General features: G+C 50.4%; 1 protein-coding gene across 1 annotated transcript in view; it reads left to right on the top strand.

The window, feature by feature from the left end:
* Positions 1 to 11,464, top strand: part of smoc2 (SPARC related modular calcium binding 2) — a gene marked incomplete at its 5' end in the record, with an annotated part of 12,558 nt that extends 1,094 nt beyond the window's left edge. Inside the window, 5 exons of the mRNA XM_084470155.1 lie at positions 1,512 to 1,594; positions 8,343 to 8,442; positions 8,818 to 9,065; positions 10,109 to 10,146; positions 10,910 to 11,464. Coding sequence (XP_084326281.1) covers positions 1,512 to 1,594; positions 8,343 to 8,442; positions 8,818 to 9,065; positions 10,109 to 10,146; positions 10,910 to 10,933 — 493 coding nt within the window. The 3' untranslated portion in view covers positions 10,934 to 11,464. The remainder of the gene's footprint in view (positions 1 to 1,511; positions 1,595 to 8,342; positions 8,443 to 8,817; positions 9,066 to 10,108; positions 10,147 to 10,909) is intronic.
* Between the last annotated feature and the right edge of the window lie 1,769 nt (positions 11,465 to 13,233).

The following is a 13,233-nucleotide window of genomic DNA, read 5'->3' as shown; positions in this document are numbered from 1 at the left end:
ACACACACACACACACACAGAAACAGACACACGCGGCACGGAGCCCAGCTCGCTCCTGACCGAAGTCAGCCCATGAGCAGAGTGTGTTTCCAGAGGCTTCACCCCCCACCATAGGTCCGAGACATGTTGCTGTGTGTGTTATGTTGTGTTTTGAGTTCGACAAACGGTCCAAACAAAATGTTTGATTTGAGTTTCTCACCAATTTAAGGTGCGTTAATCAGACGCTTACCACGGGTCTGGTGCGCCGGCGCGCGTGGTGGATCTGATCTCAGCGGGGGTCAGTGTTGTGCTGCGTGTGTGTGTGTCTGTGTGCGTGCGGGAGGCGGTGCTGCTGGTGGTGGTGGTGGCGGTCGGGGTGAGGGGCTGCGGGAGGCCGGGGAGAGGGGGTGGGGGGGGGGGGGCACTTGTGTGTGCGTGTCGGGCTACGCTTTCACTGAGTGACAGTTCAGCACACTGCTTGCTGCCAAACAAATGCATCAGTACACAAGTGTGGAGACATCTCTCACCCCTTGATGCCCATCTCTCTCTCTCTCTCTCTCCGTCTCTCTCTCTCTCTCTGTCTCTCTCTCTGTCTCTCTCTGTCTCTCTCTCTCTGTCTCTCTCTGTCTCTCTCCGTCTCTCTCTCTCTCTCCGTCTCTCTCTCTCTCTCTCTGTCTCTCTCTCTCTCCATCTCTTTCTCTCTCTCTCTGTGTCTCTCTCCGTCTCTCTCTCTCTCTCTCTCTCTCTCTCCGTCTCTCTCTCTCTCCCTCTCTGTCTCTCTCCGTCTCTCTCGCTCTCTCTCTCTCTCCCTCTCTGTCTCTCTCCGTCTCTCTCGCTCTCTCTCTCTCTCCCTCTCTGTCTCTCTCCGTCTCTCTCGCTCTCTCTCTCTCTCCCTCTCTGTCTCTCTCATCTTGGGTCCAGATCTAGTCATCTGCTGGGTGGGTGGGTGGGTGGGGGGGGGGGCTGTGTCCCACGCCCTCTTGCATGCCTCCTCTCTCTCTCTCTCTCTCTCTCTCTCTCTCTCTCTCTCTCTCTCTACGATTCTAACCCCGCCCCCAAACCTCCACCCACCACGACCACCACCACCACCACCATCACCACCACCATCACCACCATCAGCCCTTCACTTGACTGTCTCCCTCGCTCTCTTGCTATTGGCCGGCTCCCTTTCTTGCCTTGCTTCCCGCTTCCTGTCCCGCCTCCCAGCGGTAGCCCTATTCCTCACTGCTTTCCTCTGGCCTTGTTCTGCTCTCTCTCTCTTTCTCTCTCTCTCTCTCTCTCGCTCTCGCTCTCTCTCTCTCTTTCCTCGTGTGCTGCAGCAAAATTACATTTTGTCCTTGAAGATTTTAACCGTGGGCAGAGGAAATTAGAAACACCAGTTCTTCGTCCTTTATTTCCCAGTGTGTTTCTTTTTACGGGCCTTCTTTGTGTTTAATGGGGTGGGGTGTTTCCAACAAGGGCAGAGTGTGTGAATGAATTACTTCATGCTAATTAAGTGTTTCGCCCGCTCCCCCCCCCTCCCCCACCGCCAGATACGAGCAGCCAAAGTGTGATGGAAACGCCAGAGCCCACCCCACCAAACCCAAGGACCACTACAGGAGCCGGCATCTGCAAGGTACGCTGAGGGGAGAAACGTCTCTCTCTTTCGCTCTTGCTTTCTCGCTCTCTCGCTCTCTTTCTCTCTGTGTAGAGAATCCCGTTCCTCTAGCTGAGGGAACCCTGCCACTGCTGTGGGCTACAGGGGGCGGTTTGATCAAAGTGTAGCTTTGTGTTGTGGGTGTGTGTGTGTGTGTGTGCGTGATCGTGCGTGTGTTATTTTGTGCGTAGGTGTGATTTTGTTACTGGGTGTGATGCTTTGACCATGTGTATGTGGGCCTGATGTCATGTGTGTGTGTGTGTGTGTGTGTGTGTGTGTGTGTGTGTGTGTGGATGTACTGTATGTGTCTGTGTGAGCGTGTGTTGTTTTGTGCGTCGCTGTGTGATTTTGAGGTTTTGTGACGTTTGGACGATGTGTGTGTGGGCCTGTTTTCATGGGCGTGTGTTTTTGCATGAATGTTTGCACACGCATGTGTGTGTGAACGCATGTCTGAGGCCATGCGTTCACACTCATCCATTCACATGGTCACATTTTGTTGACATGATGGTGCCCAGCATCAGATGAGAGAGTGAAAGCCCATGTCAGCCTTCTTGAAGGTTCCCAGAGGAGGAGGAGGAGGAGGAGCTGAGGCCAGACACAGATCAGGCCCAGGACTGATGGGTGGTGCTGGGTGGTGGTGGAGGAGGGTGGGGGTGAACCCCTGCTGAAGATAGCAGAGGGTCCGACGGAGTGCGGAGCAGGAACAGCAGGGCAGCGAGAGCAGGGGAGAGCGATGGAGGGAGATAAAGCCGGGGGAGATGGACCAGCGACAGCCCAGAGATTGGTTGGCCGCAGCCCAGATAAGACCCGGCGTTTGGGGGGAGGGGGACTTGAACACAGGTGGGTTTGGTCGGTCGTGTGCGTCTCGGTTCTCCTCTGAAAAGATTTCTTAATTTCAAGAAATGTTGCTGCCTTTCGAGAGGTGTGACCGATGTGACGGCGTTTGGGCTGGATGTGACTGGGTGGGTGGACTGTTGTACTGGTGAAGCAGTGGGAAGCAGCAGTTAACGGGGGTCAGGTCAGTGGGGGGAGAGGTGGGAGGACAGGGGGAGATAGGGGTGGGGGAGGAGACATTGGATGACATGTTACAAAGAAGGATGTGAACTTAAACACACACACACACACACACCGTCAAATGCACACTTGAATGATCACACACAAACACACACAGTCCGACAAATAATAGCATTCACTTTTGTGGTCAGAGCTGCACGTTTAAAGAAGAGTAGAAGAAGAAAGACTGTGGTGAGGTGGATTTAGACTGCACAGACTGTTCAGTGGTTGTTTGTAGTTTTTTTTTTTCTACTTTTCTGCTGTTAACTTGTTTCCATTCAGTAGGGAACAGAACATTGGATTAAATTACACAAATAAGTTATAGCGGCGAGCCAATCCGGTCAGAACAATGTGTGTTGGATTGAGTTCCTTCCATCATTCAACTGAGGGCCCTTAATGTCATTTGCCATTGATTATATTTCATTTTTTTTAATCAACAGATTGGAAACAGATTTCTTTCTAAGCACACACACACACACACACACACACACACACACACACTAATGTGTGTGTGTGTGTGTGAGTGCATGATGAGTGCGTGATGTGAAGTATGAACGCATGCACACACACAAACACACACGCAATCGGGCTTAATAAGAGTTGGATCGTGAGGTCCAAGCAAGGTGAAGGCCATGAACAGATGAGCAAGGTGAACTTTGCGGGATGCAGATATTGTCGGCTTTCAAAATGTGGCAGGGTGTTGGTGCCGCCGCGTGCCACCCCTCTGACCCGGGCCTCGAGCTGGGAAACTTTAGAGAACAATGAGGCACAACAACAAAACCACCTTCCTAATCTGCTGATCAGGGCTGCTGCTTTGGGGAAAGAAAACCTTTTGGCACGCGTTCAGCTGCATGACGACGGGCGTTCTCCTCTCGCTCGTACAGTACAGCACATGTACGTACACTCGGAGGCGAGCGTTAATGTGTTTTTTTGTTTTTTTTTAAAGGTGCTGTCTATAAAATAACCCAGGATTCCTGGTGAAAGGCACTCAGACGGTATTTCAGTTGTACAGCTTTTTTTCTTTTTGCGTTTTCGTTTTTGCGGTTTCGGTAAACATGTTAATGCCCCAGCCGCCAGCGAACAGTGGGGCCCAGTGTTCGTACCCATCGAAGCCCCTGTTGACGTAAGGCCGGCCCTGGCCAGGGGCCCTGGGGCCTGGGCTTGGGGCCCGCAGGTGCTGGGGGAACCAGGGCAGGTTCAGCAGAACCCTGACCAGAAGGCTCGGCCGGAGCTGCGGCCGACCACACCTGGGAGACCAGGTGTGGACTGAGCTCCTGAGCAGCTGCCCAGAGCGCTGGTCTCTAGCGGGGGCTAAAGAGCTGCCAGCAGCCCCGGTAGCACCAGCAACACCAGCAGAACCAGCAGCACCAGTAACACCAGTAGAACCAGCAGAACCAGTATGAGAGGAAACGGCCAGAGCAACCCCAGCAGAGAGAGAGCCACACCACAGTCCAACCCCTAGCGGTCAGAGACTGTGAAAAACACACTCCCTCACCCCTGACACACTGATCCAAGGAAAACAAACACACACCTGCAGTCCGAGACTCTGAAATACACAGATCCCTGTTTAGAGGCAGAGGGAGAGAGAGGGATCTTCCAAGTGTGTCAAACTAATCCAGCATTTAGTTTGGTCCCATTAGCCTATTAACTCAAGCTAGTGTGCAGAAGAGTGAAACCAGTAAATGATGTGTTGCGTGCACGTCACAGTGTCGCAGTACCTGCTGCCACGCCGGTGGTGAAAGGTTTATGGGGCGAGAGGCAAGGTGGGAGCCACTAGCACTGAAATGGGTTGAGGGGGGGAGGGGGGTGAGTCTACACCTGAGAGACGGATCACACAGGGGAAGCATATAGAAGCAGGCGCTGGTCGCCACGGCAATGAGTGTCGACAGGATAACTTGCTCCGTGCGGCTCCATAGACTCACACTTGATGTAGACACACACACACATACGCACAAACACATGCATGCATGCAAGCACACAAACGCAGACACACACACACACACACACACTCAGCCGCACACACACACACACACACACACACTCACACACATACACACACACACACACACACTCAGCCGCACACACACACACACACACACACACACACTCAGCCGCACACACACACACACACACACACACACACACACACACACACACACACACACACACACACATATTTGAACACACCAGTATGCAGAGGTGTATAGTATCAAAGTAGATGTACTTTGTTACACTACTTAAGTATTTTTTTTGAGGATTTGTACTTTACAAAGTCGTTTTTTTTAATCAGGACTTTTACTTTTACTTCACTACATTTAAAAGTTAAAAAATATACTTTTACTTCGATACTTTGACATTTGCCACCTCGTTACTCGTTCCAAATTAAAATAATCAAAGAATTATCTGAAATGCGCGGGTCCGACAGGACGTACAACAAGAACCACGTACGGTACTCTCGCAAAGTTTAAGGTAAATGCGCGGGGCGGCAGAGATGAGCAGCATTGTCGACACAGAAGACACAGAAGACGCACAGCGAGTTTCAAACCATGTTCAGCTACATCGGGATGGGGGCAATTGGTTAACCATGTTTTATCTGCAGTGGTGAAAATGTGACTGATAGTAAACATGTGGATTAGTATCCTAACCACTCTGGCTAGATTAGATTTTAATGTAATTGTAATGGGATACTTTTGGAAGAAAAGAAACAAAAGTTCTATACCACATTTCATTCACCTGAAAAAGTTAAATAAAAAACAAGGGGAGAATCATTTTGGGTTGTTTTGCTTCTTTTCATGCGTACTATAAAATACTTGTACTTTTACTTTTGATACTTGAGTATATTTTTTCACAAGATACTTTTGATACTTGAGTACATACTTTAAGACTTTTACTCATGTAATTTTCCTTCAGGAGACATTAACTTTTACCAAAGTCATTTTCAGTTATGGTACTTATACTTTTACTTAGTTATTTTTTTCAAGTACTTTATACACCTCTGCCAGTATGCACACCTTCACACACACACACACACACACACACACACACACACACACACACACACACACACACACACACACACACACACACACACACACACACGTGTTTAACCTCTCAACAACCATGCTAAATAACATCACCATGATATGATCCCATAACGTGTTAATAATGTCACTTGTGGATATAGCGATATTCTACACACACAGTGCACAGTACACAGTGCACAGTGCTCTACCTGCTCTCTCAATCTGTAGCCCATCTGTCAAAGTCAAGCGCTCCATAATTATCATCATTAAGGAATTACACAGCACTGAACGGAAAAAGGCTAGACTCAATTTCCCCTGAATGACAGCAGGAGTGCTTGGTCCCGCCCCTCAGCAGACAGTGGATCCATCCCACCTCCGCAAAACCAAGGAGAACCAACGTCCTCTGCCAAGGCTCAGCCAGACAGATCGGTCCATGATGGCTTAATAATGACATTAGCGATCATAATAATAACAATAATCATCCATTTGAATTCCCAGCTTTTCCAGATGCCTTCTAGCCTGTGTGAGTTCTGGACGCACTTTAACTTTCCTCCAGGATCATAAAGTGGACATTTACTGGTCATTAAAGACGGAACACCGTTCCCTGCGTCATTCGGATTGCTTTCCAGTCTGTCGATAAATAAGAAAAAGCCCAACACATGGGCGGCCGATGGTGGAGGTGTCTAGACTCATATACCTGAGCGGAGGGGGCCCCCGAGGCCTGATTGTAGCCTTGAACAGGTGGGTCAGATCTTTTATTGGTTCTGGAACAGAACAGGCCCCGTATAAACTGAAATGCTCCTCAGCCAAACGGTTAGAGAGACATCCACTAAGTAACACTTAGGCGGTGTGAGTGTGCTGACCCCTGTCTCGGCGCTCCGTCAGGTCCTGACGCGGCGATGCCGGGGAGGGTGGGGCAGAAGGTGGAGCAGACGCTGCTGGCTGCTACCTGTTTACACCAGCGCTGGTCGCCACCTGTTAGGGGTCGGGGCCAGCCATGCTATTATCTGCATCTGCCTGGAGGAGAAACTGGCCCTGCAGGCCTGGGTTGTAAAAACAGAGCAGCAGCGTAGCCCAGAGAATTTCTCCACCCCAGGCGGTGGTTGCTGAGTCGGGGGCTGGGCGGGTGGGGGTGAGGGGTGAGGGGTGAGGCGGTAGAGGAGAGTGTGAGTGTGAGAACACAACAGAGCTGGGACAGGAATGGAATGGTCTTCGTTGCCTTCCACAACATGCCCAGCTCTCTTAAAACTATATGGCCTGACACACGATCACTATCATTAGGAGCGCTCCACTTGAGCTGTTCCGCATGTACACATATGACATAAGTGGGGGGTTCGGCGCTTATAGCATGCATGCGACCGGGTAGTTTATCTTCTTTAGTCAGCGGCTTGATGTTGATTGTGTTGATTGGTTTACGGCCCGGGATGGGGACCGTCGATAAGGGTGGATAAGATAAGAGGAAGTGCCCCTTATCTTAAGACTAGTTCAAAATCATTTTGAAGTCTCATCGCTCCGTTATTAAGTCTCATACGGTCAACCTTCAATCGTGCTCAAGAACTGAAGAATGCTGTTTGAAAAGCATCTGATGCACTTCAGCATTTTATTGATTTATGATGATATATTTCAGTTAGAGATTAGTTTTGATTTAATAGATACTTTATTCTTCCCCTTCAGTCAGTCAACAGAAAATTAACAACAAACTGACAAATGGTCAAAGTCAATCAAATAAGTCAATAAAAGTCAAGAAAAAGTGAGCAACATTGCTAACTTTTTACTGACTTTCAGTGGGTGGGATCCAACCTTTTCTCCTATTTGAATTTGTGAACATGAATGAAGGACAGAGACCTGAACAATAATTCATAATAATTCAGTGGACTGAGAGGTTCTGCCTGTCTGAATATAAAGTCCTCACTCTGTGAGCATTCTCCTGGTGATTGGCAGGTCTTCAGGTAGGAGGAGGCCTGCACCTTTATGGACGGGAGGGAAGGACGGGAGGGAAGGACGGGAGGGAAGGATGGGAGGGAAGGACACTCAGCGACTCGTCTCGTCTGGTTTTATCCCCTTCCCCCCAGTCATGTTAAAACGACACCTCTTGTTATGTGAAACTCCTCCCCTGGCGTTTACGAGGCCACCCACCCTCCGCTGCGACAGCACCGCTCGCTGCCTCTGGTCAGCTGCCTCTGGCTGGCTGCCTCTGGTTGGCTGCCTCTGGCTGGCTGCCTCTGGTCGGCTGCCTCTGGTCGGCTGCCTCTGGCTGGCTGCCTCTGGCTGGCTGCTTCTGGTTGACTGCCTCTGGTCGGCTGCCTCTGGCTGGCTGCTTCTGGTTGGCTGCCTCTGGTCAGCTGCCTCTGGTGGGCTGCCTCTGGTGGGCTGCCTCTGGTCGGCTGCCTCTGGTTGGCTGCCTCTGGTCAGCTGCCTCTGGCTCGCTGCTTCTGGTTGGCTGCCTCTGGTCAGCTGCCTCTGGTCAGCTGCCTCTGGTGGGCTGCCTCCGGTCGGCTGCCTCTGGTGGGCTGCCTCTGGTGGGCTGCCTCTGGTGGGCTGCCTCTGGTTGGCTGGAGGATGGGGGTTTCTCTCCTCTGTCTCTCTGGGGGGGCGATGACACATATATCCGTCTCCATATCAGTGACATGTGACTCTCTGCTCTGCTGCAGGCTGCCCGGGGGCCAAGAAGACAGAGTTCCTGACGAGTGTTCTTGACGCGCTGTCGACAGACATGGTCCACGCCGTCACAGACCCCGCCTCCGCCGGCAGGTATGGAGCCCCGCCCCCTTCTACGTCCTAACACGGGTGGACCCAGAGATGCATAGATGGATGAACGGATGTATGGGTGAATGGAAAGATGGATGAACAGATGAACAGATGGATGAATGGACGGATGGTTAGAGGGACGGGATGGATGGATGAATTGATGGATGACTGGATGAACAGATGGACGGAGGGATGCATGCAGGACGAACGGATGAGCGGATGAACGGACGCACGGGTGGACGGACGGATGAACGGATGAATGGATCGACGGAAGAACAGATGGATGAATGAAGGAATGGACAGACGGTTGGATGAGGAGCGATGCGCTGGTGGTGAGCTCCTCCTCTGACTGTCCGTCACACCCCTCCCGCCGGGCAGGATGGCGGAGCCCGACCCCAGCCACACCCTGGAGGAGCGCGTGGTCCACTGGTACTTCAGCCAACTGGACAAGAACTCCAGCGGGGACATCGGCAAGAAGGAGATCAAGCCCTTCAAGAGGTTCCTGCGCAAGAAGTCCAAGCCCAAGAAGTGCGTGAAGAAGTTTGTGGAGTACTGCGACATCAGCAACGACAAGGCGCTGTCCCTGCAGGAGCTGATGGGCTGCCTGGGCGTCACCAAGGAGGAGGGTGGGTGACACACACACACACACACACACACACACACACACACACACACACACACACACACACACACACACACACACACACATAGAGACAGACAGACACAGACATACACAAGCACACACACACACACTCACCGACACACACAAGTACACCCGCACACACGCACACACACACACACACACACACACACACACACACACTTAAAGGGGTAGTTCAGGATTTTGGACATCGGGTCTCATTTCCAAGTGAGCCAGTGTGTTATTTATCATTGGAGACACTTTTCAACACTTTTTTCAACACTTTTCATTCAGTCCTTCTAGTTGCAGAAATCGCTGGTGCTAGGCTAGCGCAAGTCGAGGGGAACTGCTAGCCTGCCAATAAAAACTGTTTTACCCACTCCCGAGGCAAACCAATTATAATGCCCGACTATCGATGTAAATGTCTGTGTTGATAGAAATAAACTTACCCTTGCATTGCATTGCATTTAGTTTATAATCCCTGTAATTGGAAGCAAGCTACAGCAGTGGCGGACTGATATTACCTGGAGTGCGCTTCTCTGTTTACCTTCTGCTGTAGTGAATTGGTTGCTACACCGGAGCAAAGTGAAATTCCGCCGCTGCTAAGAAAGTAGTCCCCCAAAATGTAATGTGATCATTGCGATACAAGGATAGTTTTATTTCTAATATTATTCTATCAACACAGACATTCACATCGATAGTCAGGCATTATAATTGGTTTGCATCGGGTGTACTTTGGAGTGGGTAAAACTGTTTTTATTGGCAGGCTAGCAGTTCCCCTCGAGTTGCACTAGCCTAGCACCAGCGATTTCTGCAACTAGAAGGACTGAATGAAAAGTGTTGAAAACGGTCTCCAATGATAAATAACACACTGGCTCACTTGGAAATGAGACCCGATGTCCAAAACCCTGAACTACCCCTTTAAGCCATTGTTTAATAATCAAGCCTTTGGCCAAGAGTTTGGGCCGATCTCAGAGGCACCGTGATGACGTGGTTGTGGTCACTGAGTCTCGTCTCTTTCTTCCACAGGGGCGAAGACAGGAGACAGCGTTCCATCCAGTAAACTGGTGAGTACCCCATACTATCCCCCAGCAGACTGTACCACTCATAACCACACTGTCCCCCAGCAGACTGTACCACTCATAACCACACTGTCCCCCAGCAGACTGTACCACTCATAACCACACTGTCCCCCAGCAGACTGTACCACTCATAACCACACTGTCCCCCAGCAGACTGTACCACTCATAACCACACTGTCCCCCAGCAGACTGTACCACTCATAACCACACTGTCCCCCAGCAGACTGTACCACTCATAACCACACTGTCCCCCAGCAGACTGTACCACTCATAACCACACTGTCCCCCAGCAGACTGTACCACTCATAACCACACTGTCCCCCAGCGGACTGTACCACTCATAACCACACTGCCCCCAGCAGACTGTACCACTCATAACCACACTGTGAACACGGATATAATCAGGGCCCTGAAGCGTCCTCCCTGTTAGTGTATTGCAGTGACAGTTCTGTGTGTTGTGGTGCTTTCTGTGTGTTGTGTTCTATGTGTTGTGGTGTTTTCGTCCACCCCATGCCATGAGCAAGACGACTCCACGCCATACTGTGAGCTATGCTAACTAGCATCAATATAGTAGGGTCTAACCCAAACTATCCATCATACGTCCGCCCTGTGCAGTTTTGTGTGGCCTCCTTTATAACACAGTGGAAGGGCCAGATCCGAGATTAGCCAGTCGCTAGCTAACGCTAATGTTGCTAACGGAGGAGCTGCCCTCCCAGTGTCACTTATCAAGTGTTCCTTCTCCTTCCAGAACCCCTCAAAGAAGCAGGGCTGAGACCGCCCCCGCCCCCCCCTCCCCCCCCCCCCGCTCGCGCTACGCCCTTGGAGATTCTGCCCTTGCCCATCGGCAATACGGAGACCATAGTATTTGCACTTTGTACTTTAAAAAATAATGTAAATTCACTTTGTAGAGATAAGGTATTTAAACAGACTGCTGAATCTGTGAATGATGTAGTTTAGCTTCTTATGTCCTGACTAGCAAAAACTTATTTAACACATACAATGTATGTGTCCTTTGTGTGTCAAAAAAAAAAAAAGTACACTTTTTGAGAGTTTGTACGAGTTGTGATGTTGTGCGTTTGTGCGCTGCCGTTGTGTTGTTCCAGCTTTTGTTGTCCATGATAAATCACATGTATGGGTATAGTTTGCTACCAGGCTCTGATAATATAGACCCCCCCACCCCCCCCCCCCTTCCTCTGTCATGTATTGACCCTCCACCGCCCCAAACATCCGTCATAACACAAAACTCCATGATTCTGTCCACATGTATCTGTGTTGATTAGAAATAAAAGGCTCTTTTATACACTGGTGTGTGTGCTGTGTGTCTCTGTTGCCTCCACACATCAAAGATGAGCTTAAGACTGTGTGAATGTGGGACTCATCCAATGGGTCCTGTGGGCCGTCTATTTGCTCTCATGCTATGTGCAAACCTGGTAACCTTTTGCCCATTCTGCTTTCATGCTGCATGTTTAATAAAACATACTGTTGACTCAATATATTTTGCCGCCAAGTGTTAGTCACGCATAGCGAAAGCCCTCTCTCATCGCTCACTTTCTAACCCGCGTTCCCTTGGGGCCTGGAAATGTGCTGATAAAAAAACGCTGGGTACAAATTACGGTGCACTTCACACATTTCACTTTTATGGTTCACTGAAGACCGATGAATGGATCAGTCTACTTCATGCATGTGTGTGCGTGTGCGTGTGCGTTTGCATGCGTGTGCGTGTGTTTGTGTGTGTGTGTGTGTGTGTCTGTGTGTCTGTTTGTGTGTGCTCGTGCGTCTGTGTGCGTGTGTGTGTGTTTTGTGTGCGTGTGTGTGAGTGATTGTGCGTTTGTGTGTGTGCATGCGTCTGTCTGCATGACGAAAGAGAAAGCGCAAATGTATAGAACGTAATTTGAATGGAGGCCTTCCTTCCCAGATATTGTCTGGCTCTGGGCTGGCTCGGTAGATTACACCCGCTCATTGTTTCCACCGTGATCCAGTTGGGGCTGGGCTAAGTTGAGAACCATGACCGTTCACATCCACACGTCACACCCCCACCCCTCGGTTTGGGAGCATGACCCGCGCCTGACCCTTCTTACTGAAGAACTGGGCTGAATTTGTGATTAACGTATCGCTTATGCGACATAATCCGGCACCATGCTCTGCTTTAAACACCCCATGACATTAGAAGGTGGAAGGGATTAAAGGCTGTCATCTTTAGGAAAGGAGATTAGAAGTGTTAAACCTTGCTTAGCTTTCGGCATTCACATGACATGACATATGCAATCGTCTACCTATATACAGGGTATATATGGTCTTTTCAAGTCCGAAGTGCCATTTGGAAATGTGTATCCGTAATCATTCGTTACATCTGTAAATGTAATTGTTAAATCTTTTGCAGTTATAAGCTTTCAGTGTGTAAGGATTTCTGTCAAAGCCCTGTGCTAGCAAAATATATATCTAGGAAAAACATGCAAACTTCAGGCCCGTTTCTTCGCTCCACTTTCTCTTCCCCTCGCTCTCAGTGACCCACACCCCTCCGAAGGTGATGTTAGCTCCGTGCCCAGAACAACATTTGCTCTCCCAAACAGCCGTGTAATCTGTTATGTGGCTGGACACTGGCTGCGGCCGTTACACAAGCCAGAACCGAATCGTCTCCCCCCCCCTCCTCTCCTCTCCACCACCAACACCACAAACACGGTTCAGTCTCCGCACCAAACCCCTGAGCAGCCATTAATCCAAGTCACCTCCACCTGAAACGTGAAGCGGCCGGCGCAGCGAAGCGCCCGTGGGGAGGGTCTCCGTCCAGGGCTGGACACAGGTAAACACCTTTTACTGCCTGGATGGATGTCAACGCCGGGCCGTCCGGAGACGCTCCCCGGTGAGTTGGACCCGCTCTGGAGCGACGGAGTGGCTGAATCCCAAACACACACCGGTGTGTGAGCCGTTACCAGGGCTGACCGCTGCCCAAGTCTGACACACACACACACACACACACACACACACACACACACACACACACACATGCATGCACATGTGCATGCATGCGCACACAAACACACAGACACACACATGCATGCTCACACACACAAC

Source organism: Micromesistius poutassou (assembly GCF_964030765.1).
Source record: "Micromesistius poutassou genome assembly, chromosome: 7".
NCBI classification, from domain to species: Eukaryota; Metazoa; Chordata; class Actinopteri; order Gadiformes; family Gadidae; genus Micromesistius; species Micromesistius poutassou.
Note: the sequence above shows the minus strand (reverse complement) of the source record. Positions and strands in the feature narration are given on the sequence as shown.